Source organism: Giraffa tippelskirchi, chromosome 10, assembly GCF_054371585.1.
Source record: "Giraffa tippelskirchi isolate mGirTip1 chromosome 10, T2T-mGirTip1v1.2.pri, whole genome shotgun sequence".
Classification (NCBI taxonomy): Eukaryota; Metazoa; Chordata; class Mammalia; order Artiodactyla; family Giraffidae; genus Giraffa; species Giraffa tippelskirchi.
In genome coordinates this window covers 145,596,763-145,621,210 of record NC_137284.1, presented here as the reverse complement: position 1 = coordinate 145,621,210, position 24,448 = coordinate 145,596,763, and the positions used below count along the sequence as shown (strand labels likewise).

At 36.9% G+C, this 24,448-nt stretch overlaps 1 protein-coding gene across 17 annotated transcripts in view; it reads right to left on the bottom strand.

The window, feature by feature from the left end:
• The window catches only part of TRIM24 (tripartite motif containing 24), a 351,893-nt gene that overhangs the window by 33,759 nt on the left and 293,686 nt on the right, over nt 1-24,448 (bottom strand). For all 17 annotated transcript variants that reach the window (XM_081533089.1, XM_081533099.1, XM_081533093.1 and 14 more), the window contains 5 exons: nt 20,611-20,758; nt 16,847-16,979; nt 12,030-12,146; nt 9,010-9,124; nt 6,053-6,199 (listed from right to left, as the gene is read on the bottom strand). In XM_081533089.1, coding sequence (XP_081389215.1) covers nt 6,053-6,199; nt 9,010-9,124; nt 12,030-12,146; nt 16,847-16,979; nt 20,611-20,758 — 660 coding nt within the window. The remainder of the gene's footprint in view (nt 1-6,052; nt 6,200-9,009; nt 9,125-12,029; nt 12,147-16,846; nt 16,980-20,610; nt 20,759-24,448) is intronic.

Here is a 24,448-nt window from a genome sequence, read left to right as displayed (position 1 = left end):
TTCTGAGTAAAACATGTTTATTCTGGGACAATGTAGAGTACATGGCACAGTGTTTGACAAACAGCACTCAACACAGCGCTCTTTTCCCTAAGTTTTTCTCGTTTCCTTAATTCTTTGCATCTTAGTAATTCTCACTATAAAACATTCTCAATAAGATGCTAATCAAAAGAAAGATGCCCCCAATTTTTCCTTTATAATATGCTTTATCATTTTCTAAAATTGAATTTATTTTGAAGTCATTTTAAAATTGGAGAAAAGTAAAAATAACCCTTCACTCAGATTTCCCGACAGTTAATATATTAAGCACATTTATTTCAGGGCCCACTCGGGGATTCCTGTGCACACACACTACTATTACCAGTCTTTTTACAAACCTTCTGAGAACAAGCTGAAGACATTAGATTCTGTCTCCTCTAAACACTCCAGTGACTATATTCTAAATCAAAGATCCTCTCATATAAGCAACAAAGTACAAATTCAGAAAGCAACTCTGTTGCAACACCACCACTCAACCCAGAGATCTCATTCTAATGTCAACTGTTTTCACAGTGACTCTTTCCAGGATGCTCACTAGGAATATAAGTGGCATTCAATTGCCATGTCTCTTCGGTCTTTCCCTGACATGTATGTCTTTGATGATTTCATGCTTTACATTCAGTAGGATGACTTTCAACCTGGGTTCGAGTGTATTTCCTCCAGTACAGGTAAAGTATCCTTGTCAGGAAAACCACACAAGTGATCATGTGCACTTCTCAGTGCATCATATTGAGAAGCTCAGGATATAAACTGCCCAACCATTGCTGATACTAATCTTCATCTTCTAGTTATTCTGCTGCCCAGTTTCTCTGCTGTAAATCCACCTCTCCCTGTTTATAACTCACCAGTATTTTGCAGAGAGGTATTTTAGGGTTATACGAAAACCCTATTCCTCACCAATGCTCTATTCACTATGTTAGTACCCAGTGATAACTCCTTTTGAATTTCCTCTAAGACAGTGGGTGGCTCAGCTGGTAAAGAATCTGCCTGCCATGAGGGAGACCAAGGTTCAATCCTTAAGTTGGGAAGATAGCCTGGAGAAGGGAATGGTAACCCACTCCAATATTCTTGCCTGGGAAATCCCAAGGATAGACAGAGGAGCCTGGCGGGCTACAGTCTATGGGGTCAAAGAACTGGACACGACTGAGTGGCCAACAGTTTCACTAAGACAGTGACCAAATGTGCTTCTTTATTTTCACTATTCTTTCTCTACTTATTTATATTCTCACCATAAACTCTTCCCTTTTTTGTCATTTACCTATTTTTCTCATCATGGGCTCATTTATTCCTACTTAATCCAATGTGTTGTAATCCATTGTTTTTTTAGTTTGAGCCTCAAATTTGTGGGTGTGCCCAGGGTGACCCACTTAGGCTGGATCCTGGTCTTGTAAACAAGTCTTCATCATTTCATCAGTGCAAGATATTCTGGGTACAACTTGCACTTTCTCTCACTTTGTTTGATATTTAGAAACCCATATGTGGAAGGACACTGGGTTCACTGCTGCTGAGTATAGCAAACATACACTTATACATCTATAATTACTTCCAGATCTGTGTATACGCATAAAACTCTGTTATTGTCCAGCCACTCAGTCGTGTCCGACTCTTTGTGACCCCATTGACTGCAGCACGCTGGGCTTCCCTGTCCTTCACCATCTGCCAGAGCTTGTTCAAACTCACAGCCATTCAGTCAGTGATGCCATCCAACCATCTCATCCTCTGTTGTCCCCTTCTTCTCCTGCCTTCAGTCTCCTAGCATGAGTCTTTTCTAACGAGTCAGCTCTTCACATCAGGTGGTCAAAGTATTGGAGTTTCAGCTTCAGCATCAGTCTTTCCAATGAATATTCAAGGCTGATTTCCTTTAGAACTGACTGGTTTCATCTCCTTGCAGTCCAAGGAACTCTGAAGAGTCTTCTCCAACACCACAGTTCAAAAGCTTCAATCCTTCAGCACTCAGTCTTCTTTACGGTGCAACTCACACATCCTTACATGACTACCGGATAAACCATAGCTCTGACTATACGGACCTTTATTAAACTCTGAGTTCATAATTATACCTCTATCTTAGGGATCTTTATAGCTTTATTCTTTTTTCTATGTTTCTAAATATCTTCTCTAGTAGGAAAACAAACAAACAAACCAAAACTTGGCTGCCATTGTCCTCAATATATTTACTTACTTGCTCAGTCCATTTACTGATACTCTGTTGCTTAACGTAACCAAAATCCAGATGACACTTTGCTTATACCTCTGTGCTCCCCACTCCCCACTCTGTGCCTTTGGCTGGGGCTGCCTCTCTGTGGTCCCCAAGCCTCTTCACTACCCGGTGTCCTCACAGTCACCATGCTAAAGGCTCCCTGCCAGCAAGTAGAGTGGATTATTCTTATTTTAGCAATCCTTTTTGGCACACTATAGTAACTTAGCACTTCAGATAGATGAGTTTTAGTGTGGAACTTGAAAAATAAAGCTTTCTTGCCCCCCAAAATTATTAAGTCAGAAACATAAGCACTTCCTTAGATGGTAATCAGCTTTAATTAAAGGAACTATGGGGTAAATCACTTGGAAACAGTTTATTTTTCCTTTGAGGTATCATGCTGTAAATTCCTTCTTTTGCTGATGAGAAACTAGAAGACATGGAATTTATTTTTAACTCAGATAACTAGTACCTATTTGCTAATTAAGTTGTGGAATGGTCTAAAAGTAATACTAAATTTGGCCAAACTCTGCTCTTTATCTTAAATAACAATTTCTGCTGTATTTTACTGACATTCAATGTAAATATATAAAACCTCTTGTTAAATTATATTACCCATCTCGAATACAGACCATTATACTTATTGAAACCCTTGATGCAAGTCTGAGATAATTCTGAGGAGTCATAAACCTTGACTAGTGTAAAAGATAAATAACGGGTCATTAAATGTATTTGTTGATGTCTTCAGATGTATCTGAACTTAAGTAAACTCAGGTTTCACACTGAAAACTTAGCTACTGTTCAAAAAGCAATAGACAAAATTTTAAAAAAATACGAAAGATGTCAAAATAGCTTTTGAGATGGCAGTACTGTATACTGCCTCCTTTCTACTCAAGTTAAACAAAGAAATTTAGTATTTGAGTTTCCAATCCTGTAAAACATAACAGAAAGTTTTACCTATATTTATTTATAGCTTCTGACAGTTGATATTATCTAATACCTTATTTATTTACTATCAATCTTTCACTGAATTCCTATATATCAAGCACTGGATAACATAAAATTTCTACCCTTAGAGAAGTAAAAAGACTTCTCTTGAGGTCCAGTGAATAAAAATCTGCCTGCCAATGCAGCAGACATGGGTTTGATCCCTGGTCCAGGAAGATCCCAGATGCCATGGAGTAACTAAGCCTGTGTGCCACAACTACTGAAGCCCGCATGCTTGGAGCCTGTGCTCCACAAGAGAAGCCACAGCAACGAGAAGCCCACACACTGCAACAAAGAATAGCCCCTACTCACTGCAACTAAAGAAAGCCCACAGCAATGGAAACCCAGTGCAATCTAAAAAAAAAAAAAAAAAAAAAAAGGGAAAAAAAATCTAATGAAATTCAAAGAAAGATATGCAAATGTAGTAACAGTAGATAAAAATAAGTAACAGTAAGATGGATATACACATAAGGGCTTTGTAAACACAGAGAAGGTTAATCCAACCCAGTGTCGATCAGGGAAGGCTGCCAAAAGGAATGGAAGACAAACTTAAACTAAACCCAGTAGTCTCTAAAAGGAAACAGCATCCTAAGAAAGGGTAACAGTAATCCAGGCAAAAGAACATGATATATTCTGAGCACTGAGGACTAAAAGTAAGGCACTGCAATGAGATATTCAAGAAACATAAAGAAAGTCTTTGAAGGTTAATTATATAGGAGGACAAGGGAAAGGGAGTAAAAAAGATTGTGGAATTCCCTTTTACTACTTATATACTCCAACAGTTTCTTAGTCACTAGTATTACAGAGATACCTATTGCTAGTACATTCTCTTGGTCTCTTCTGTCAGTATTTCTTATCTTTCTTCTGAATAATGTTAAGGATAAACTGAATGTTTAACAGATGAGAGAAGAACCCTAAGGAAATACTGTGAAAATGTTTTCAAATATATTTAAAACTGGACTTCTGAAAGGATTCTCCTATTCCAACGGGTTTGGTCTTTTACTGAGTATAACTCCTATTGCAAAAAAAAATGAACTAAGAATCTCAAGCTAAGCTTGAAATTTCAGGCCAGTAAGAGATTTCTTTTTAATTTTTAAGCATATAAAAGCCATTATTTAAAAAATAACCTGAGAAAACACATCTATATTTATGAAGCATGGAAGCTCTAAAGGACAGAGTTGCATAATATAGTGACTTTCAAATTTTCTTAGGATAAAAATCCTTCTAAATGTTTACAAGTAATCACAAGCTTTAGCTCTGCATTCATCACAGGTAAATTATTTTACCAGCTATATCTGCTGCCAGTGATGCAGCAAGGCCCACCACAATTCAGTGAGTCAGGAAGCTGGTAATACTGGTTCCTTGCGCTTCCTTGTGTCTATTTTCTCCTGTGTATAATACAGAGAACAGTCTCCCTCTCTATTTTAAGAGCTCATTGTGCAGATTAAGTAATCCTATCCTCTAACTTTACTGTTTTCTTATTATAATCACAAACAAAATCGTAGAATAAAATTAGAGAAACAGATTATTAAACTGATAAGGAGACTGAGTATCTGTGCAAATATGTTTTCTTACGTACAAATAAAAATATTCATTATGGGTCTAGTAGAGAAAAAGACAATTCTCTCACTTTCCCCTTTTATCTGTGTTTTGTTTGACTTATAGGAAAATATAAGTAACAGAAAAAGTATGTACTGCATAGAAGCTCTTTTTCATTAGACTAATGAAGCAGTAAAAAAAGAAAAAGAAAAAACAGCTCAAGATTGAGAGAACATATCATTGATGATTATAAAAGAAAAAAAATCTTAAGAGTTGAATATAATTCATGATTAAGAACAGTTTTAGAAACAGTTACAAATCAGTTTTCTAGTAAGTCACTCAATATTTGAACCTAGTTTACACAAGTTTATCCTGAAATGCATTTCCTTATTTCAATATAGTCATAGAAAATTTCTTCCACAAAACAGAGTAGGTGAACAGAAAACAGATTTGGATGTCATAATTTGATTTCCAAATATAAATCTCTGTGGAATCTTTAATATGAGTAGAGCAGGAGTTTTTAAGAATGCTTATATGGTGTGACTCCCACGGCTAAATCTCTTCTACATCCTTGCTACTAAAGATGTGGTCTACAGACCAGCAGTATTAGCATAGCATCACCTGGGAGCTTGTTAGAACTAAAGAATCACATCTACTGAACCAGAATCCTCAGGTGATTAGTATGCAGTAAACACATTTTCAGTAGCAAGGTTCTAGACTATTCTGCAAATAGTTGGACAAATGACAGCCACTTTTCTGTAGCAATGGGGTTGAAATATCCAGCACCACACATCACTGACAGGGTAAACAATGCAGTGTTGACAAGAGGAACAAAGCCTCTGGGTTTGGGTGTCCAAGTTGGAATTCTGAGTGGCCTTATGTGTGTTAATTCATGCTTTGGTTTCATCATTCATACAATGGATAGGTACACCCATCTCATAAAAATGATGTAAATGTTTACATAAAATATTACATGAAATGCTTAGAATTAAGTGCCTGGCACACTGTAGGTAATCAGGAAATGTTTACCATTATCATTATTGTTAGTATTAAGTTCAGTTGTCACTAAGGGAAAATATGGAAAAGAACAAAATAGAAGTGACAGTGGCAGAATAAATTGAAGAAACACCTAAATCATGGGAGTTTAAAAATTTTTTTAAACCAAAATATTGTGATTGATGAAAATTAGAAAAAGGTAAAAAGCACTTAAGTATAGATTAATGAACATTTCTAAATTTTGAGCATTCTAGTAACATCACTGTATCTCTCTGTACTAAACCACACAGTTGATCTCACCAGTCGCTTGCTATAAAGTAATGCTGTGCTGCTGCCACTGGAAACTGCCCATTTAGAAAAATGCATGACATGTTCCAACTGTTTAGAAAGTCCAGCCACTTCCTGCTGCTGTTGCATAAGTTTCATTCGATGATCTTTTGCAAGACTCTGAAAAAAAGCTTCAAAATTAGTTCTGCATGTAATGCATTTTTATGGTCATTTTCAGATTACCAAATTAAAATAACCACCACCTCTAAGAACCAAGTGACAGTAACTTATCCCTAGGTACAAAAGATCACTCTCACTGAAGTAAAAATCATGTCTCCAGTGTCACAGTCACCCCCGATGCCACCTCATCTCTGCTGCCCAAGGCCTTGGGTTGGGTTTTTACATATTCTGGGATTTAGGTTTCTGTTCATCCATCTTCCAGTATCCAAAAAGCCACAAAACCATGGATTAGCTATCTTTGTGACCCTATGGACTACAGCCCACCAGGCTCCTTTGCCATGGTATTCTCCAGGTAGGAATACTGGAGTGGGCTACCATGCCCTCCTGCAGGGGACGGTCTTGACTCAGGGATCAAACCCACGTCTCTTATGTCTCCTGCATTGGCAGGCAGGTTCTTTACCACTAGCGCCACCTGGGAAGCTCTTTAATAAAGCAAGTGCCCATTAAATTCAATACTAACAAATAAAATAGGTGTACTACCCAGCAATCGAGTAAAGCTACCAGATCACATGATTTACTCAAACACATGATTTCTCCTTTCAGGCACTCTTATCCTGATTGCAGCTACTTTGTGCCAAGTCATGCCACATGGTAGACAACATTTATGCTTTGTATGTAGTAAGAAATAAAAAGGGGAAGCATATAATTATTGTCTATTGAAAACTGCCCTGAACCAACTGATACAGTGACTAATGGAATGAATGCACTCTCAGAAAAGCCACAGAAGAGCAGACTACAGAATTTCTCCAAGGGAAGTACCCAAGCAAGAACACAGGTCAGTCCAGAGTAGAAGAAAACCCCACTAAATGTGGGCTATTTTAAAGGTCTCTACCCCGAAGGTCTCCTTTACCTGGCAAGGAAAGGAGGAGAAAACAGGACCTTCCACTGGCTCAAAGAAATGTTAAGTAAAATTGCTATACTCCAATATGCAATTATAATCTCAATAGAAAAAGTGAACCTACATCCTGGCCCTAGTTGGTTTCAAATTTGGAAAATACATACATGCTACAGTGAATTAGAGGCTTCCCCGGTGGCTCAGATGGTAAAGCATTTGGCTGGAATGTGGAGGACCCAGGTTCGATCCCTGGGTCGGGAAGATCCCCTGGAGAAGGAAATGGCAACCAACTCCAGTATTCTTGCCTGGAAAATTCCATGGACGGAGGAGCCTGGTGGGCTACACAATCCATGGGGTTGCAAAGAGTTGGACATGACTGAGTGACTTCAAACTGAATTAAGTCACTGCAGTGATTACTGATGGCTTTGTTGTGTCTAATCTTAAGTTCAGAGATGATCTGCTAGGCTCTTTCTGACCATGAAAAACCTAAGTGTTTCTTTGGAGACATTCTAGAAAGAATAAAATTCTGTTGACTTTTAGAGATGTTGCAAATTGAGAATCAGAAGCCCAAATTTCTTGGTCTTCTATGGTTAATAACTACTTGGCTGACTTCCTTCAAATTATTAGAAAACACTGATTACATTTATTTGCCTTAAAGGATGATCCTATGAACCAGGAGAAAAGGTATGAAGACTGACAAGAATACTTAAAAGTCCCTATAAAAATTGTAAGTCAATATATAAAGTTGATTCAAAATAATGCTGATGACCAGGTTCACTTTTAGAGATTTGAAGATGTGGTCATCTTGTGTTCTTTCCTGGATTTTTAAAAAACAAGCGACCCTGATTTACAGTGAAATTTGTAAACAGCTACGGCAATGTGTGCACTATTCACTCTGAGAAAGCAAACTGATGTGACATCTGACTTTAAGTAGAGCTCTGACATCTTTTAAAATAGTTTAAATGCTTCTAGCTAAACAAAGCAACAACCCCCCAATGCACCCTAGAACCTTGAAAAGATAGTTACTATAAATGGGGTCTGATTCCTCCTAGCCAGAAAACTTTTTCACTACGTATTTGTTTCCAAAAGGAGAGAGAATCATTTTGATCTCTGCTTCCTGTATGTTTGATAAACCACGGGAATGATCATGCTCTTCCAAGAGGAAGAGATCTTGCTGACAAAGACCTTATAATTTTGTTAACTATAGATAAAGAGGTTGAACTAACTTATTTCTATGAGCTTTCTTCCCCTTAAATCTTCAAACATTAGGATTCTTTTATTCTCTTAATTTGCTTCTCTACTCTTAAATTCCTTTTGTACCAATATATTACAAGAATACCTAAATATCATGCAATTAGTATTGCATTAAGATACCATGTAGAAGTTGTAGCTTCATATTATTTGAGCCAAACATTAACTCTGGATTTTGACCTTTTATGTGTGTAAAAAAGCTGATTAAGACAGTAACATTTTTCTTACCTGCAGTGAGAAAAAACTATCCTAAGTGCCTTGAGCATCACTCCCTGAGTATTGCTTTCACAATTAAGACTGTTGAGGGGAGGAGACACATCCTTTTATCTAATTTCTCCTAAGGTTAAATGTATATATTTGAGATTTAAATATAACTTAGGGTAACTTCCTGAAAAACTTTGCCGCACTGCTTTGGGGACCCAAAGCTGTCAGTTCAATGAATCTCTAAAACAGTTCATCTTGTTAACATTTACTAAGCTCCTCCTTCAAGCAAGGCATTATGCTTTGTGCAAAGAAGTAAACAATAAGGATTAAGACACTCCTAGTGTATTTTAAAGTCATAAATTGTCAGCTACAAGGTAGGGCCTAAAATATTACTGAATCATAAATGATAAGAAAACACTTAACATAATCACTACATTTTGTCCCATTAACAGTAACTTACCTCAAGCTGATGCAGTAAAGCTTTACCTTTTTTATTTATTTCTACCATCAATGTAAATATGGCAACTTTAATATCCTGTTCCACCTGCTTCTGATTTTGATTTACTTCAATTATCCTGAAAATTAAACAAAAGGGGAAAATCTAAAATCTAAGGCAGATTTGTTTTACAACACGCAATAATGATTTTTCAATGTCTAAATTAGACCAGAAAGTTTTCAGCTCTTAAAAGCTTGGCTATTCCTCAGGGTCCTTCAGTTTAAATTGACTTTCTTAAAGATGAGAGAGCAATAATATAATTCTTCCAAAAGACAGTCACTTCGGTTCAATCTTAAAATAAAAATGTATAAAACTGTAAAAGAATGAACACATTTTAAGGAAATAATATTCAGAAAAATTATGATGACACCTAGAAAAATTCTCAGCCTATAAGGACAGAAAAAAAAAAAAAGATTTATAAACAAGATAAGGAAAACCATGACTCTGAGTTCTACTGTATTCACTGCAACTAAGAAGTAGAAAAGCTTAAATGTGTCACAATTATCTTAGTCATCTGAACTGCTGCCCATTCATTATATCTGAATAAAAACCAAAAGACCATAATAATAGTTAGCTACTTTTAATAACATTTGTCTTGAAATAAGCAGCCAAATAACTACTTTATGTTTTTACAAACCACCATATATATTTTTTCCTTTGATCAGAGAAAATGTTTTCATGGAGATCAAGATGGATGAGAAAAAAAATAACACAGCATCAAACCGGAATACCTTATAGAAGCAGATAAAAATGAGGCATCCACCATCAAACATTATGAGGTAAATAAAAGGCTTCACTTCTTCTGTCTGCTTTCCCCATAGTTATCTTCCAAAACTTAAGATCAATGGGGCAGGGATTTTATTCTCTGTTGGAAATTCTTTTTTTTTTTTTTAAATTGTAGTTGATTTACAACGTTGTATCAGTTTCAGGTGTATGGTAAAGGGATTCAGTTACACATACATATATATATATATTATTATTATTCAGATTATTTTCCCTTATACATTATTACAAAATATTGAGTATAAGTTCCCTGGGCTATTTATTCCCTGCCATGTTGGAAATTCTTCACGATAATTACTGAACATCAACATTGGCTATAGGATCAAGAGAAACTATCTATCTGATCAAGGAAGTAAACAACCTCAAAAAACAAAAATCTCATGACAGTAGAACAGAATGAAAAAAGGCACAAGTAATGCCATGTTTGCATATGAATAAAAATGAATTCATAGTGAAGTCAGTCCAGTAAATTTAACCTTTTTATAATCAGGTAGGCTATAAAGATATTAACAATTAGCAACTAATTCAAAGATTTTAAATTCTTACCATTCAAAAAAGAAAATCCTTCAATACCATAATGTATTATTTTTTAAAAAATAGTGTAAACAACTTTTAAAAAAAGTAAAACAAATTTGGAAAATTCACACTGTCTGATTTTAAGATTTACTATAAAAAGCTCTAGTCATGAAGCAAGTGTGGTATTAGCAAGAAAGAAAATGGAACGAAATGGAGAGTCCAAAATAATCTCATACACATGGTCAAATGATTTTCTACAAAGGTGCCAACGCAGTTTAACAGCAACAGGATAGCCTTTTCAACAACTGGAACAAATGTTGGGATAAATGGATATCTTTCTTTTTTTTTAAAGTAAACTTTGGCTCAGAACTCATACCATATACACAGTAAAAGAAAAAAGTCAAATGGGTGAAGTTCATCAAGGGTGGATAGTTTACACAAAATTAGTTATTTTACAATTGCTGCTCTTTGCCATCAGATGGGAAAAACTATCTATCCTTATCATTCCATAAATATTCATTATATATTTTCCATTATTCAAATACAAAAATTTTAAATCCACCAGTTATGTCAATTTTGCCAAATACAGTACTTGATTGGAATATGGCAAAGAAAATAGTATTTGGTCAATTACAGTTTTTATATGAAAGAGAAAGGTAAAATGAAATGAGAGCCAATAACAAAAGAATAATAAAAACTAAAAGACACACCACAGAACTTTTATTACCACAATGTATAATAATAAGTAGATATAATAATAACACCACCAGGTTATCAAGAAAAGGTTAAATTATACTTAAAATCTCCTTTAAGAAAACCAGGTAAACCAAAGAACTCCTTGGAAAAAAGTACCAAATGCCCCATCCTAGCCATGTTGCAAAATGATCAGAGTAACAGATTATGACAACTGATCTTAAGGAAGATGAACTATAAGAGGCTGATATATTTTTTCCCTGTGAACAGCACTGAAAACTCCTCTTATTCAGGCTCTCTCTTTCTTGATCGATTTAAGCAGTGACATGTTATTTCTGTGTGCACAACAACAAAGGAAAGGAGACATGGAGTTTCACAGGTGTTGTAAAATGTCAGTGTGGGTCCCAAATGGGATAAAAAGGGGTACCAGACAAATTCCTCTTCCCCACAGAGGTCAGTGGTTTGCTCCCCCAATCACTGAACTGTAAGACGACAGCTGATGATTTGATCCCTTGGAGGACAAAAGTATAACAGGCAATATGTAGAAACTGTTTTAAATATTGTACCCGTTAAAGAGTAAAAGATATGTGAAACAGTTCAACAAGCCCCGTCTCCTGATGTTCTATGATATGTTCTTCTTCCTTAAAATAGCAATTATTTATCTAATTGTTAAAATATTTTACAGTTTTTATATCCTAGCATTTCTTGGAAAATTGGAAAACAGCAAATAATTTAAAATTTTATGAATACTTACCTGATAAATGAGCTGTTAACAACAGTTTTGAAATTTCATGGCTGAGAAGAATACTCTCAAACTTTGCAGAAATTCAGTTTCTGGACAAGTATTATCAACTCAGTGTTATTAGACCCCTCTGACAACTCACTTGGATGTACTTCTCAATGAGTTGAGCAAATTGTCTGTTCTTAAAATTAATAAACTTAATACATTGTATATAAAGATGATTTAAATAATACCACAAATATAAATTTACCTGTTTTGGATCTGATTTCCTGTGAATTTTATATATTTTGTTTTTTCCATCAGTTTGGTGATTAGTGTATCTATGATCACTTTCTGATTCTGAAAAGCTTCTTCTATAAATTGGTACCTGAAAAAATAATTAGCAAATAATTTCACACAAATATGTCTGTCTCAAATGAGGAAAAGCCCCAAAGCAAACAAATAACAGAAGCCTAAGATAATGGGTATGCTTAGTTGCTCAGTTGTGTCTGACTCTTTTCGACCCCATGGACTGCAGCCTGACAGGCTCCTCTGTCCATGGGATTCTCCAGATAAGAATAATGGAGTGGGTTTCCATTTCCTTCTCCAGAGGACCTTCCTGACCCAGGGATCGAACCTGGGTCTCCCACATTGCAGGCAGATTCTTTGCCATCTGAGCCACCAGGGAAGCCCACTTGGATGATAATGGATATAAAGGATGTAAACAATAACTTAAAAAAAAACACCAAATATATCCATAGAAGGCAGCTTTTCCATTCATTATCCCTTAAGAAGGAGGGAGTCTTTACAGATATTACTAAATTAAAGGACTATTCTGATCCAACTTTTCACTATGACTATTTCATTAGTTTCTGCATTGTATCTATCATATCCTTTTTGCTACTTACTTTGGGTTTAATTTACTGTTTTTTTCTAACTTGAGATAAATGTTTAATACATTTATTTTTATCCCTAACATCGAATATACGCATTTAATGATAATTTCCTCTAATCATGGCTTTAGCCGTATACTTCAAGGATAACATTTTCATTATTATTCAGACAAAAACATTTTCTAATATCTATTGGAACTTCCTTGATGCTTTATTTAAATTTATTTCTAACTGCTTGGGCTTCCCTGGAATTCAGCTGGTAAAGAATCCCCGGTTCGATTCCTGGGTCAGGAAGATCCCCTGGAGAAGGGAAAGGCTACCCACTCCAGTATTCCCGCCTGGAGAATTCCAGATTCTCTGCTTCCTTATTCAGCCTGGAATGTTTTAATTTGGAACATTTTATCCGTTCATGTTTATTACAACTACAAATAGATTTAGAGACCTACCAGCCCATCAAAGCACTACTACATCCCACTTGTTCTTTGTTCCTTTTGTCTTCTTTCGTCTGAGTTTAGACTAATTATTAATTTTTCCACTTCCTCTGTTATACTGATAATATTGATTTTTACTATTCTTTTAGTGACTACTTTCTGCATTAGAAAATGCATATTTTGACTTATCATCTAAGATTAATTTATATTTACTACTGTCATCCTTACAATTCTAAGGACATGAACTCCATATCCTCCTAACACGTCTGCTGTGTGACATGTAACACTAACACACACCCGACACACACTAAGACATTGTTAAGTCAACACTTATTCTGATTTACTCATACTTATTTTAACTACTACTCTTTCCATCACTCATCACATACTGTTTTTCTTCTGCCTAAAGTGCTTTTGTGAGTGTTTACCCGGGATATATTCTCTCAGTTTATTTTGTCTGAATATGTCTTTCTCATTAACTCTCATTTCTGAAGAATATGTTCACTGGGTATAGAATTTCAGTTTTATAGTTATTTTCTTTTTACACTTCAAAAATGTTACTTTATTTTTTAATTATCCTGCTGAGGAGTTATGAGGCTCCTTGAATATGAGCTAGATATCTTCGCATTACAAAGTGCTAAGCCATTATACTCTGCCCTCAAATGTTGCTTCCTTCCCATTCTCTCTTTCCTTCTTGGAGCCTAATTACACACTGTGTTACATCATTTTGGTCCATTTTACGTCTTTCTGTTTATCGTGTTAATTTTGATGTTTTCTTAATTTTCTTCCAGTTCATGAATTCTCACTTACTGGCATGTCAAATCGGCTCTTAAACCCTTTACTGAGTTAATCAGTTATTGTAATGTTAAGTTCTAGACATTGTTCACATTGCCTTGTATCACATTGCCTAACATATTTGGTTATTTCTAATTGTGTGCTCAAACTACTGCACAACTGCACTCATCTCACATGCTAGTAAAGTAATGCTCAAAATTCTCCAAGACAGGCTTCAGCAATACGTGAACCGTGAAATTCCAGATGTTCAAGCTGGTTTTAGAAAAGGCAGAGGAACCAGAGATCAAATTGCCAATATCCGCTGGATCATTGAAAAAGCAAGAGAGTTCCAGAAAAACATCTATTTCTGCTTTATTGACTATGCCAAAGCCTTTGACTGTGTGGATCACAATGAACTGTGGAAAATTCTGAAAGAGATGGGAATACCAGACCATCTGACCTGTCTCATGAGAAACCTGTATGCAGGTCAGGAAGCAACAGTTAGAACCGGACATGGAACAACAGACTGGTTCCAAATAGGAAAAGGAGTCTGTCAAGGCTGTATATTGTCACCCTGCTTATTTAACTTCTATGCCGAGTACATCATGAGAAACGCTGGGCTGGAAGAAACACAAGCTGGAATCAAGATTGCCGGGAGAAATATCAATAACTTCAGATATGCAGATGACACCACCCTTATGGCAGAAAGTGAAGAAGAACTAAAGAGCCTCTTGATGAAAGTGAAAGAGGAGAGTGAAAAAGTTGGCTTAAAGCTCAAAGTTCAGAAAACTAAGATCATGGCATCCGGTCCCATCACTTCATGGGAAATAGATGGGGAAACAGTGGAAACAGTGTCAGACTTTATTTTTTTGGGCTCCAAAATCACTGCTGATGGTGATTGCAGCCCTGAAATTAAAAGATGCTTACTCCTTGGAAGAAAGGTTATGGCCAAACTAGATAGCATATTTAAAAGCAGAGACATTACTTTGCCAACAAAAGTCCGTCTAGTCAAGGCTATGGTTTTTCCAGTGGTCATGTATGGATGTGAGAGTTGGATGGTGAAGAAAGCTGAGCACCACAGAATTGATGCTTTTGAACTGTGGTGTTGGAGAAGACTCGAGAGTCCCTTGGACTGCAAGGAGATCCAATCAATCCATCCTAAAGGAGATCAATCCTGGGTGTTCACTGGAAGGACTGATGTTGAACCTGAAACTCCAATACTTTGGCCACCTCATGCAAAGGGTTGACTCATTGGAAAAGACCCTAATGCTGGGGAGGCTTGGGGGCAGGAGGAGAAGGGGACGACGGAAGATGAGATGGTTGGATGGCATCACTGACTCGATGGCCATGGGTTTGGGTAGACTCCGGGAGTTGGTGATGGACAGGGAGGCATGGCGTGCTGCAATGCATGGGGTCGCAAAGAGTCGGACACGACTGAGCGACTGAACTGAACTGAATTGTGTGCTGAACCCATTTTGCAAAACTCATTATTAAATAGATTTGAGGAATAGAGTGATGTCTTCTTCCAGGGAGGATTCACATTTTATTCAACCAGGTATCTTGAGGCACAAGCAGTATGATTTAAATTTAATCCAACTTTAGGTACTGGGAAGATTTGACTCTGTGTTTTAGTTCTGATGAGGAACTATTTACTAATTAATTGATCTTTATCATAATAGTGTTGACTTTCAGGATCCCAACGCAAGGCAAGGAGATGCCTTTAACCCTTGTGACCCTGGAACTACAATCCCTGTCTTTTAGCTCTGAGAACTTGTTAAAAGCACCCTTCAACCTCTAGGCAAATGCTGCAAAGGGAAAAAAAGCCTGTACCATTTTCTGTCCCCACTGCAACCCAATCCTGGTCTAGTAATTATTGTTGTTTAGTCACTAAGTTGGGACTGACTCTTTGTGACCCCATGGACAATAGCCTGCCAGGCTTCTCCTGTCCATGGGACTTCTAGGCAAGAGTACTGGAGTGTGTTAATAACTCTTTATTACCAACTCTAAAATATCCATGGTTTCTGTATTTTGTCCATGTTTTCTAGTTACCCTCACTGGTATAGTGAAAGTGAAAGCCATTTCATCATGTCTGACTCTTTACGACCCCACGGACGATACAGTCCATGGAATTCTCCAGGTCAGATACTGCAGTGAGTAGCCTTTCCCTTCTCCAGGGGATCTTCCCAACCCAGGTCTCATGCATTGCCAGCAGATTCTTTACCTGCTGAACCACCAGGGAAGCCCCTGAGCTACACTGGTATGAGCTCACTGGTATGGTTGGTCCAAATTACCTAGTCTGCCACTACTGGAAGCCTAGACTTTTTTAAACCAATTGTAATTGTATCAGTATATCATAATCTTACTATTTAATTCAGTTGTTGCTAACTCAAATGCCAATGGAGGACAGATGTAAAAGTTAGCTGTAGTAGGAACTATGATGAATTAGAGAAGTATGACCATTTTAAAGAGGACTAAAGTCAATTCCAGTCAAATGCTGACATGAAAATATATGGCGCCTAGGGCTGCAACAGATTCAATTTTCTTTAAAAACAAAACAAAAAACCAAAACCGAAGAACTACACATTTTTAAATGTAAAATCTCATCTACAACACTGGCAACCAATTCTATATATTTTTAAAGTGTGCAGGCCAGTGGTTTTCAACTGGGGTGATTTTCCTCCCCAGGGCATTTGGCAATGTCTGGAGACATTTTTAATTGTCACAACTGGGAGAATGCTACTGGAATCTAGTAAATAGAGGTAAAACACCGTACAATTAAACACCATACAATGCACCAGATAGGCCCTACAACAAAGAATCACTTGGCTCCAAAGTCAATAACATCAAAGTTGAAAAATCCTTTAATAGGTCAACACACTGCTAGCTGAACGAAACACTTACAGACCGCCATTTGCTGTGATGCCAGCAGTCGTCTAGTCCTCCTAAAGCTATATTATAAATCCATGTATACAAACCAAAGATGCAGGTACCTATGTTCTTTATGTTCTAGTAACTGGCAATCCCGACACGTCAGTTTGTCACATGTTTCACAGTAAAGCTTCAGCTGCTCCTTCTTATGAAAAGGACAAAATACTGGTCGTTGACTGGTCACACCAACTGCCTCTGTAGAGACATGGGGGAGGGAGCAAAAAGAAGAAAATTAACATAATTAAACAGTAAATAATTATTAGAGTATTCACTTAAATTCAAATCCACTGAGATGTAAAGGAGGTACAGCTTCATCCACATCACCATTACCACTACGTTTTACAGATAGTAAAATATCAAGTACCTTTTTCATTTCTGGAGGAAAAGATAAATGAACTTTTCACTTTAGAATGTTAACATTAAAATTAATTCATGAGAAAAAAAAAGTGTGTAGCTTAAAAGATGCTTTATGAAAAGTTATGACCAACCTAGACAGTATATTAAAAAGCACAGACGTTACTTCGCCAACAAAGGTCTGTCTAGTCAAAGCTATGGTTTTTCCAGTAGTCATGTACGGATGTGAGAGTTGGACTATAAAGAAAGCTGAGCACCGAAGAATTGATGCTTTTGAACTGTGGTGTTGGAGAAGACTCTTGAGAGTCCCTTGGACTGCACGGAGATCCAACCAGACCATTCTAAAGGAAATTGGTCCTGAGTATTCATTGGAAGGACTGATGCTGAAGCTGAAACTCCAATATTTTGGCCATCTGATGTGAAGAACTGACTCATTTGAAAAGACCCTGATGCTGGGAAAGACTGAAGGCAGGAGCAGAAGGGGACGACAGAGGATGAGATGGATGGATGGCATCACAGACTCAATGGACATGAGTTTGAGTAAACTCCAGGAGTTGGTGATGGACAGGGAGGCCTGGCATGCTGCAGTCCACGGGGTCGCAAAGAGTCGGACATGACTGAACGACTGAACTGAACTGATAAAATAAAAGAAAAAAATCTTAAGAAAATAGCCCAGATAAGTGAGTGAAACCAACCAGAATTCTTATTCCAAATGTAGTTTTTTTTTTTTATGTGTGATGCAGAAAAATCTGATAAAAATGTATAAAAGAGGTGATGGAAAAATTATTTCCCCACTTTTGCAAAACTCCTAACAGAGGATACCCACTGACACAGAGATAATCATAAAATGCACATTATTACATTGTAGTCATCCACATAACTTCTTAATTAGTTATCTAGGGTGGAGATAAGACCAGGTAATGCTTATGTTACAACATTAAATGGAAACGCAGAACACAAATAAACAGAACGACTGATTTACTAAGGTAAGTTGAGAGGAATTAAAACTACAATTAATGAACTAAAAATATGTGGAGGGCAATTAGATAAATTTAGGGATAAACACAAAAAGGTAAACTACTTTCTTTTCCCTTATCAAAAAGAAGGGAAAACATAAAACTCTGGGGGGGCGGGGGAAAGGAAAATAAATAACCAGACAGAGAAATTTAGCAATGCACTAAAAGAATTTTAAAAGCACAACACAACAAGACCAAATGGAATCAATCCCAGCAAAGCAAAGATGGCTCAATATTGTCATAGCTTCCCCACCCCCGTCTCCTTGAGGTTCATGTCATCTGGGCATCACAGTACATGATGGGTAGTCAGACATCCTTGCTTGGCTTGGGACACCCTGGTTTGTGCCTGCTCTTCAGCAATAATTATACTATTATAATTATTATAGCACCTGATTTACATAATTAACATGTCACCCATTTATAGACTTCTTTTATTTATGCGGAATTTTGATCCTGGCCCACAGTCATCCTCCTAGCCCTAAGTCTCATCATAATCAGCCTGGATGATTAAGAAGTCTGCAGAGAGCACCACATAAAGACAAGCCTCTCAGACTTTTTCATCTCTAGAGACCTACACTTCATTTTAGCTACTTATTCCATTTCATATACATCATGGTCTCACCCTAGATTTTCTATTGTCTGTTACTATTCCATTTCTGTAATAATAAATTCAAATATCCCACTCTAATAACTTCTACTTTCTAACTTTCCAATTCTTCAACTACTCTCATTATACCTCACTGATATCTCCAGTCCCTAACCACTTCTATCCCAACAACTTCACTGTTTTTCTACAGTTAAAACCACAAATTCTTCATATCAACACATGCCATTATCTGCATCATTTACCCCGTGGAAATCCAACCATAAATAGTTCAGTTCAATTCTTCTCTATAAACATCAGACTCCGGAGGACTGACAGATGAAGTTTTAAGTGCTATATACTAAATGCAACCTTGATGCTACCAAGTAATCTTATTTCCAAAGCTAGAGCTCTCTTTCAACTGCAGTTATGTCAAGTATCTTCCATGTCCCTTACCTTTTAAGTCCTTAATTCTTCTAATCTCTTTTTCAATAGACATTGGACTTCACAGAAAAACAAGTCTTTCTAGTACTAATGTATTAAATTTACCTGAGACTATACCTGGCCTTTTCTCTTTTTTCTTCATTGGTGTTCTTGGAAATTATATCCCTTTTCCTTTGTTTCAGAACTCCGAGCCCCATCTCTTACTACTCTTCTTGCATCTTACTCTCAGGTACAATCAACGTTCTCCCTCTGGAAATCTGTGCATGTGCTCTGGTTTTCTCCACCCTTCTCATTTATGTGATGAACTTCTATTCACCCTTGAAGTCCCAGATGTGGCTTTCAATGTAAATCCCCAAGTCTGCATTTGGCACCCCTTTCATGTGCTCCTACAGAACCTATGAGGCTAAACTATGACTACTAATCTGTTCATAGTCTTCATCATACTGATACCTCCTGGAGGGTGGGAAGTACCTGTCTTACTCGTTCATCTCTTTAATCTAGCAAAGTTCCTGGAATGTAGAATAGACATTCAAACCCTTGTTGACTCAGCGAATAAAAAGCAGTGAATTAATTTTTAAACAAAAATAGATTAATGAGTCATAAAGATGAATGAAGAGCTGATAAATATTACAACACGGATAAAACCTGAAAACACCGAGGTAAGTGAAATAAGCCAGACGTTGAAGGACAAACACCATATGATTTCACTTGTATGAGATACCTAGAGTAAGCAAATTCAGAGATAAATCATAGATTAGAGGTTAAAAGAGGCTGGAGAGGAGAGGGAAATGGGCAATTATTATTTATTGGGTACAATTTATTTTGAGGGTGCTAGGAAAGTTTTGGAAATAGTGATGGTTGCATAACACTTTGGATATAATTAATGCCACCAATTTGTACACTTAAAAATGGTTAGAATGTCAATTTTTAAGTTACATACATATTTTACTATAATAAAAATGTATTAGTCAAGTTTACATTATAAGCAAAACAACAAAAATGCAGAAACCATTATTACATAAACAACAAAGCTTCTTCAGTTACCTACATAATAAATATCATGAAATAGGTTTATTACAAGAATATCAGTGAGAAAAAGGGTTGTAAAACTTCTTTTAACTCACCCCTTATCATCTTAAAAAGAAAGAGAGAAATTTTAAAAGCAACGTTTTTTTAGTTGTACATTCATACCAAATCAAGGCATTTATAGGAGGTGGGTTGTGAGTATAAATAATGCAGAAGAATTCTAAATCTACTCAACATTTACAAGTATTCAAATTCAACTGCAATAGACTTTCTCGTATTAAAAGACAAGAGCATATTTAATGTTTACAACATTAAACTTGTTTACAAAACAGGTTAGTATGGGAAGGAAAGAATGACCTGAGAAGGACAGAGAAAAAATGAGATTTAAAAACTAATTTATTACCTGGAGATACTTCCTCTTTCTGTCTCACAGTGTGGTCTTTTGTGAATTTCACCCTTTGATGAGCTCTGATGCATGTCTTGCAGAGCCATTCAACACACTCTACACAAAACCCATTAGCTTCTGCATTGTCCTCACAGCTTGTACATACCTAATCAAAGAAACATGTCCCATCAATTTCTGAGAATAAAGAAAAGGTGGTCACACAACTAACCACCCATAAATGAACCCATACTTACTAGTTGCGTCGTCTTAGGCAGGTTACTTAGAATGCTCATCTTAAAATAATGGCAATAACATGAATTTTATTAAGTGGTTATGAAGAATAACATGGGGGAAGCCAAACGTTATTGGAATAATCAAACTAATATGAAACTACAAATTGAAAAGTGCCATAAAGGAAAGGTATGAGAAGCTATAAAAACAAATGATGGGGGAAAGTCATCTTTGAGTAGGGTTGAAGTGTTGGGAAAAGTGAGGAGAGATCACCCAGGCAAGGCTTTCTTTAAAGAGATCATATTTGCACCAAGATAAGAAAGCTGAGTCATCAATTACTGGTGAGTCTTCTACGGAGAGAACAGCATGTACCAAAGCCTCCAGCAAGAACATGGCAGGTTCAAAGAACTGACAGAAAGCCAGTACACTGAAGTGGAGAGATCAAGAGGAAGACTGGCAAGAGAAGGAGCTGATGGCAAGGCAGGCAGAGGCCAGATGATCACATGACACTTTTGGTCTTTGTCTGAAGAAGTCTCCTAAAAGCTTTTAAGTAAGTAAGTGATGTGGCCAGAAGTGTATTTTTAAAATCACAGAAAGTGCATGACTGTCCCTGCAATGTAGAGACCAGATCAGAAAAAGGCTAAGTGTCTCTACACAGAGGGAAGTGGGAGCCCTTTGCAGTGCTAGAAGTGGAGATGAACGAAGGCGATTTGGGAAGTAAAACTGACTGATTTGGAGGATGCACTGGATATGCGAGAAGAAGAGACTGCAAGAGATAGTAACTTTTCCCCCAGCATCTATAACTGTGTAGATGTTGGCCCTATTTTCTAAGAACAGATATTAAAGTTACACAACACATAAACAGTCCTCATGACACCATTTATGATTGGGAAAAAATGTTTTCCCCTCAGTCAGTGGTTTACGTTAGTCAAATTCCAAATACCTGGATAATACTTCCATAAACCCAAACTTGCTCTTTCTCAGTTCTTGCCTTCCACCTTTCTAACATCATTTGATGCCACGCTTACGTCCTAGATATCATTTTGATTCCTTGACACTTCCAGATCCTCTTATCTCCCGGATTGCCTCTCTGGATCCCACCACTACTCTTTCTCCTCTGGATTCTGTAAATTTTTGTTAGGTTTAAGGACTAGTCTCATCCATTCCCTCAGCTTCAACTATCACCTCAATAAGGATGTCACCCAAAACTTAATCTCTACATTCTGCAGCAAAAAGAAGTAAGGGATTTCTATACATACTTTTAGGGAAGGATGTCCACATAAAAAGTAAAACTAAAAAAGCAAAGTGTTAAAGCATACCATACTACTGCTTATCTAAGAAAGACACAGATGAGCTGGAATGACTTATTTGCTTAAATCTTTAAAATAACATAAAACTACTTAGATTATAAAACAATATTAAAAGTGCAAGGATAAACCATAAAAGAAATCAAACGGTTAGCTGTAAGATAAGAGAAAAAATAGGGTAGGTGAAGATGGAGATAGAAGTTTGAGTTCCCTGAAAACATTCTGTTTCATAGGTTTTTCTTTGGAACCAGTATATGAATATTTTATATGTAGTTTCACAAATTTCAAATAAAAAAAACCTAAGTTCAGTTCAGTTCAAACGCTTAGTCATGTCTGACTTTTTGTGACCCCATGGACTGCATCATGCCAGGCTTCCCTGTCCATCACCAACTCCTGGAGCTTATTCAAACTCATGTCCATCGAGTTGGTGATGCCATCCAACCATCTCAGCCACAGTCTGCCCCTGGTCTCATTTTCCTGACTGTATAGAGCTTCTTTGTCTTTGACCGCAAGGAATATAATCAATCTGATTTCAGTATTGACCATCTGGTGATGTCCATGTGTAGAGTCGTCTCTTGTGTTGTCAGAGGAGGGTGTTTGCTATGACCAGTGCGTTCTCTTGGCAAAATTCTGTTAGCCTTTGCCCTGCTTCATTCTGTACTCCAAGGCCAAATTTGCCTCTTACTCCAGGTATGTCTTGATTTCCTACTTTTGCATTCCACTCCCGTATAATAAAAAGGACATCTTTTTTGGGTGTTAGTTCTAGAAGGTCTTATAGGTTTTCATAGAACTGTTGATCTTCAGCTGCTTCAGCATTAGTGGTTGGGGCATAGACTTGGATTACTGTGATATTGAATGGAAACGAACAGAGATCATTCTGTTGTTTTGAGACTGCATCCAAGTACTGCATTTCAGACTTTTTTGTTGACTATGAGGGCTACTCCATTTCTTATAAGGGATTCTTGCCCACAGAAGTAGATACAATGGTCATCTGGGTTAAATTCACCCATTCCAGTCCATTTTAGTTCACTGATTCCTAAAATGTCAATGTTCACTCTTGCCATCTCCTGTTTGACCACTTCCAATTTACCTTGATTCATCGACCTAACATTCCAGGTTCCTACACAATACTGCTCTATACAGCATTGGACTTTACTTCCATCACCAGTCACATCCACAACTGGGTGCTGTTTTTGCTTTGGCTCTGTCTCTTCATTCTTCCTGGAGTTATTTCTCCACTGTTGTCTAGTAGCATATTGGGCACCTACCAACCTGGGGAGTTCATCTTTCACTGTCCTATCTTTTTGCCTTTTCATCCTGTTCATGGGGTTCTCAAGGCAAGAATACTGAAGTGGTTTGCCATTCCCTTCTCTAGTGGACCACGTTTTGTCAGAACTCTCCACCATGACCTGTCCATCTTGGGTGGCCCTACATGGCATGGCTCATGGCCCTAAAAAAAAGAAAAAAAAACTAAAGCCCTAAACAAAACTGTAAACAAAAGCAAAATGAAACAAATGAACCTGCCTATCAAGTGGGTGACTTATTTTAAGTAACCTTAAAACATGATAATTTGGTTGAATATCTCCAATACATACGTTTAAGTAATTGTTACCTTGTTTTCTGTTTTGACAGAGACAACTCTATTATTTCTACTTTCAGTACTAACTCTATTTGTCTTCACTCTTACTCTGCAGCCTCATTTATACTCAACGAGCTGGTTCCACATTAGAATCTAGCAATAGGTGGTACTGGAGGAAGACTGCAATGTCAGAGGAAAAGATCATCTTAGTTGGCTTCCTATTTGCTCAACTTTTCATCTACAATTCTAGGTTTCACTTAAAAATGTCAATATATCCTTGGTATATTTTTCCTTTTTCTTTCCTCTTTTAAAAATAAAAAGCATTTGCTGAATCATTCTCCTGAAAATCCTAGAAAAATGGCCAACAAAGTGCTCAGGAGCATCCATATTGTGTTCTCTAAATACCATCTCAGACTAAAAGGAACCAAAGCTCTCAGAAGAACCAACTCCTGCTGGTTGCAGGTATAGAATAGAAAATGAACAAGATCTTGTCGAAACAGAAAGCAAGGGAGATAGCAATGACTACTGGGATTGTGTCAGAAGGACTCAGGAATCCTCATTGACAATATGGCACAAATTGAGCACCAATAAGAATAACAACTACAACACATTTCATGTTAAAACTCCATGAGTTAGTTCATAACAATAAGCACACATACCACTCATTAGTCACCTCTGAAGAATGCTAAGAAAATCAATCACTACTCAAAAAATTAGCAACTCAAGGGAGAGAATAGAG